The sequence below is a fragment of the Mya arenaria genome, chromosome 9 (genome assembly GCF_026914265.1).
Source record: "Mya arenaria isolate MELC-2E11 chromosome 9, ASM2691426v1".
Classification (NCBI taxonomy): domain Eukaryota; kingdom Metazoa; phylum Mollusca; class Bivalvia; order Myida; family Myidae; genus Mya; species Mya arenaria.
In genome coordinates, this window is record NC_069130.1 from 42269918 (window position 1) to 42274529 (window position 4612).

Here is a 4612-nt window from a genome sequence, read left to right on the forward strand (position 1 = left end):
AAAAGTCTCATGACTTGCACCCATATCTGTTTTAACTGAGTCTGTATCTGAAAAGAGTGCATAAAATCAAAGCTTCACATACAAAATAAGCTTCATGTAATAAAGAAATATATAAAGATGCTATGAAGACAAACGTGCACTTATAATAAACTAGAGGCCCAAAAGGGCCTATGTTCTACTGGCTGGGTTTGTGTGGTCAACATCACTGTTTTCGAAAAGAACCAACCCCTTATGGATTCTGAATACTCATTTTTTCATACTATCAAGGCCCATAATCTTATCATTTCAAGGTTTTTCGAAAGGAACCGAGCTCTAATGGATATCCAAATACTGTACAAGTTTCATCGAGATACAATCAAAACTGAAGGCTGTATCGTGTTAACAAGCAATTGCTTACTGACACACTGATTTTTAATACTATCAAGGCCCATAATCTAGGCATGCATGGGCGGATCTGGCTGGTTTTCAAAAGGAACTGAGCTCTTATGGATATGTAAATACTGTACAAGTTTCATCAAGATACAATCAAAACTGAAGGCTGTATCGTGTTAACGAGCAATTGTTTACATGATTTTTTTATACTATCAAGGCCTATAATCTAGGCATGCATGGGCAGATCTGGCTGGTTTTCGAAAGGAACCAAGCTCTAATGGATATGTAGATACTGTACAAGTTTCATCAAGATACAATCAAAACTGAAGGCTGTATCGTGTTAACGTGGAATTGTTTACAGACGCACATACTACGTACACACTACCATCGCATAAGACTAAATGACTAAACAATAAACCAGTCCATTAGTTGAATAATTAAATTTTATGATTTGTAATGTTCAGCCAACATTTAATGTATTGAACAATCTCATGATTGTTTAACATGTTAACTTATTAGGAATTAAATATCCAGTTAATAAACATATTATTCTTTGGGTTTAATTGCTGTAACGTTTGTTATTCAAATTAAATGACGCAACATGTTCAAATTGTCAATTCAGCCCATTTCTAAATTTACCATTACCTGGTATGTTTGAATTGTGTTGACCAGGTGGATGAGGTTAATGGAGCAATGGATGATAAAGCGGCTGACTGCGAGTGCTGACATCTCTAGGCTTCAGGAACTGATTCAGAAAATTATTGAAATTAATTCGTCTTGTATATATTTATGTTTTTTCCCGTTAATGATTTAAAAAAAAAAACAACATAATGTCATTGCTTTTAAAGTATAAGCATGACAGCAAAAACAAATACTATAAATAAGCATATATATGAGAGACTGTCCAAATTTCATTAATCTGCACATTTGTAGAATTCATCATGAAAACTGGGCACATAATATTTGTTCTTTATATCTGAAGTTATTATGTGTGGAGTTAACTGTATTACAAAAATTGTAATCAGATTTTGACTAGATTATGTACTGAACACATATGCCATGTAATAAAATAAAACTATGCCCTACATTGCTGTTTCAGTTCTTGTTTGGAGCACACCCAATATCAATGCAAAAGCTGCATCGCACATTTTTGTTCAAGATACATGTTTACAAGCCGCGCCATGTATAAAGCATTTTGAATAAAAAAAAATCCTTTTGTAAGTAAATGATTGAGCAAACGAATGAAATGACATACAGAATTATCATATCAACATTACAACAAGTTTATAATATTACTTGTTTTCCTACCACAGATTCTTCATGTTCTTTATGAAAAAGTAATTAAGAAAGTAGTGTTCATACATTTTGAATTTTTAATCCAGTGTTCTTTCTTACAATGAATGTAGTCAAATTATGTAGGGTTAAAGTATGTAATTGCATTGAAAACATGAGAAAACTAATGGGACATAAATCAATAAAAAAATTATGTGCCTGTGACAATCCTTTAAAAGAAAAAAGTTTGGAAGAAATTTATATACATAGAAAAAACATGATTATTTCATTTGTAGTACCGGTAATTCTTTTGCAAGGCCCAGAATCACGCGATGCATATCATTTGGTAAACAGCACATTTTTCATACATGTGGGAAAAGGCTGTGACCTGTACTTTTGTTTTAAACTAATATACGATACATTTAAGGAGGTTGCAATTATAAGTAACTTTTACTTCAATGAAATCAGCTCGGGTTCATATAAATCAGAAGAAGAAAGATACAGAAAACGAAATGTCATATACTTAATACTCTGTGTACAGCACTGATGATGATTGAATAACTGGTTATATACAAAACATTCCATATAATTTACATTGCATCAGGGACCCACCATCATCTTCAGTTTAAGGGGTTTCATGCGCTGCAGAGCCTTGTCATGTGCAAGCTGCTATTGCCCTTCTCTCCATTTCTATCTCATTGGCTGCAGGCTGAAATTTTTTAGTCTGCTTAGCACATCATAGCCACTTGGCAGAAGGTGGAATGAATTAATATTAACTTCAGTTATTATTATATGCAGTTATGACAGTAAACTATCCAATGTTCTTCTATTACTTTTGATGAAAGGTTCTCTTCAAAGGACAAAAATGATAATCACAATTCTAATTGAAAAATATTTATAAGTCATTACATACATGTATATGTGTACCTTTTTTTCTCACAACAAGAAGTCTGCACAGTTCAAACATTTATACGCTCTTAATGGTGTTACTTGGGATGCCTCCTAGGATGGCTCAAGGCACCTGCAGAGAAACAATACTTGTCAGACAGAATATGCATTCAAAGATAAAACATTGGTTTATACACTCTTTGTTTATCTCACTATTTGGACCAAATATAATATCATAGTTTTATGATAAATATTAAGTTTATCTTTAAAGTAATCTTCCAACATACATGTATATTTATCCATATAAAGCACATAAACAAGGCAACCTGAAACTTAAGGATTTGATAAGAAATCCTCAAGTTAGTAAGCAGACAAAGTTAATTTGGTAATATTTCGACACGTTGGTTTGAGTCTATTTGTCAATTAATGAAATAAACAAATGTATGGTATGACCGCCGGCCTGAGAAAACGAACCTTATCGCATTTCCGAGATATTGACGGAATTGCACGAAAACTCCCGAAGAAATGCGGAAGTAAATACATAAATTTAAAAAAAAGTAACTGTTTGAAAAAGTCAATTTTTATGGCGAAAACACCATAATATTTGATATTTCGATGTATCAGAAGGTTGAAAGATGGACGATTTAGAAGTAAGTATAATTCCATTCATGAAATATACTTAAAATTGATTTTATTCCCCTTTTATTTTCAATCGTCTGCAAGTGAAAACTAAAGACGCTTTCTCAAAGTAATAATGCAGAAAGGTAAGCATATGGTTCATATAAAAGTTAATTTATATAAAAAAACTGTTTAAATAATGATAAATGTAAACATGTAGAATTATAATCATGTATTTCTCAGTAAACAATGGACAGAATACCAACATTTTTTCTAAATAAACGTGTTCGGTAAACTCCGTACGATAGTGTATGTGCGCTTATCGATAAATCAATACCTCGATGCTTTGCTTTCTAAGCAAGTGGGGCAATAGCTCAGACGGATAAGCGCTTGTCTTGTAATCATACGTTCCCGGTTCGATTCCGGAATGAAGCTTTAATTTTTAATAAATTTTTAGATTTTTTTTTTTACAGCTGATACAGCGATTCTATGACGAATTCTTTGGACACAATTCAACGATATCAAGACATTCACATGAAATTGAACTACCTAGAGGTATCCTTAACTGTTCATTGACGCTAAATGACAATTGTTTAATAATAAGTTAAAATAACATACATGCAATTTAATTTCATGATATTTTTTTTTTTGAAAACTAAATCATCATTGCTATTTTAAGAATTCACACTATTTGAATACATAATCAATTATTTTGCAGTAGATGTGTGGATCTTATTTGTTTATTCGCAATAATAAAGTTATATAACGTTGCAATACATTATTTTAGTTTGTATATTATGGGCAAACATAACTCACTAGGGATACTCTCTTTCATTACAGTAACGTCTGATGATGAAAATGATGACAATCAAGTGGCATCAGAAAATGTAAATGATCATGTTATCTCGGAACATGATGATGACATACCAATAGTAGAATCATGCGACACATTAGCGACTGGCTGCGATTGTACTTCTATGTGCATGGACTCTATTGACCGTGAAGCTGCCCAAGCCCATATTGACAATATAAGGCAGTATACAAAGGAAGAAAAGGACTTATATATAATGGGAGCATTAAACCGGATTAATTCAGATAAATAACGAAGCCGGTATGGTGAGCGTCAGCGTACGCGATACGACTATAAGTTTGAGGGTAATGTTGTTTGTAAGAAAACATTCATGTGTGTGTATGACATCGGCCCAACTCATCTCAAGAACCTCTTAAAACATGTTAACGAGAATAGATATGTTCCCCGTTGTCATGGAAACCAAGGCCGGCGGCCCATTCCTGCGTTAACATTTCAAGAAATTGAAAATGTTATATCGTTTTTAAAAAAATGTTGCAATTGATGAAGGACTGCCCATGCCTGCAGCACCCAGAGGGAGATCCAAGGACGCACCAGTTTTCCTCCACAGCTCCACCACAAAGATGAAAATGCATAGATTATATGAAAAATCGT

The 4612-nt window shown here is 33.0% G+C and overlaps 1 protein-coding gene and 1 long non-coding RNA gene across 2 annotated transcripts; one reads left to right on the forward strand and one right to left on the reverse strand.

Moving 5' to 3' along the window:
- Positions 1-2321, reverse strand: LOC128246656 (uncharacterized). Its single transcript, XR_008263317.1, has 3 exons — positions 2257-2321; positions 1018-1117; positions 1-47 (listed from the first exon to the last, which is right to left on the reverse strand). It is a non-coding gene; the product is annotated as an uncharacterized LOC128246656 (long non-coding RNA).
- Positions 2322-3091: 770 nt separating this feature from the next.
- On the forward strand, positions 3092-4253 carry LOC128246041 (uncharacterized). Its single transcript, XM_052964249.1, has 3 exons — positions 3092-3182; positions 3624-3705; positions 3991-4253. The coding sequence occupies exons 1-3, from the start codon at positions 3168-3170 to the stop codon at positions 4251-4253; spliced, it is 360 nt and encodes a 119-aa protein (XP_052820209.1). The 5' UTR covers positions 3092-3167.
- The last annotated feature ends 359 nt before the right edge of the window (positions 4254-4612 follow it).

Bases quoted from the DNA above. Each gene is read 5' to 3' on its own strand.
- LOC128246041 (XM_052964249.1), top strand. The intron at 3,706-3,990 runs GTATCCTTAACT...CTTTCATTACAG, and splicing joins TGAAATTGAACTACCTAGAG to TAACGTCTGATGATGAAAAT.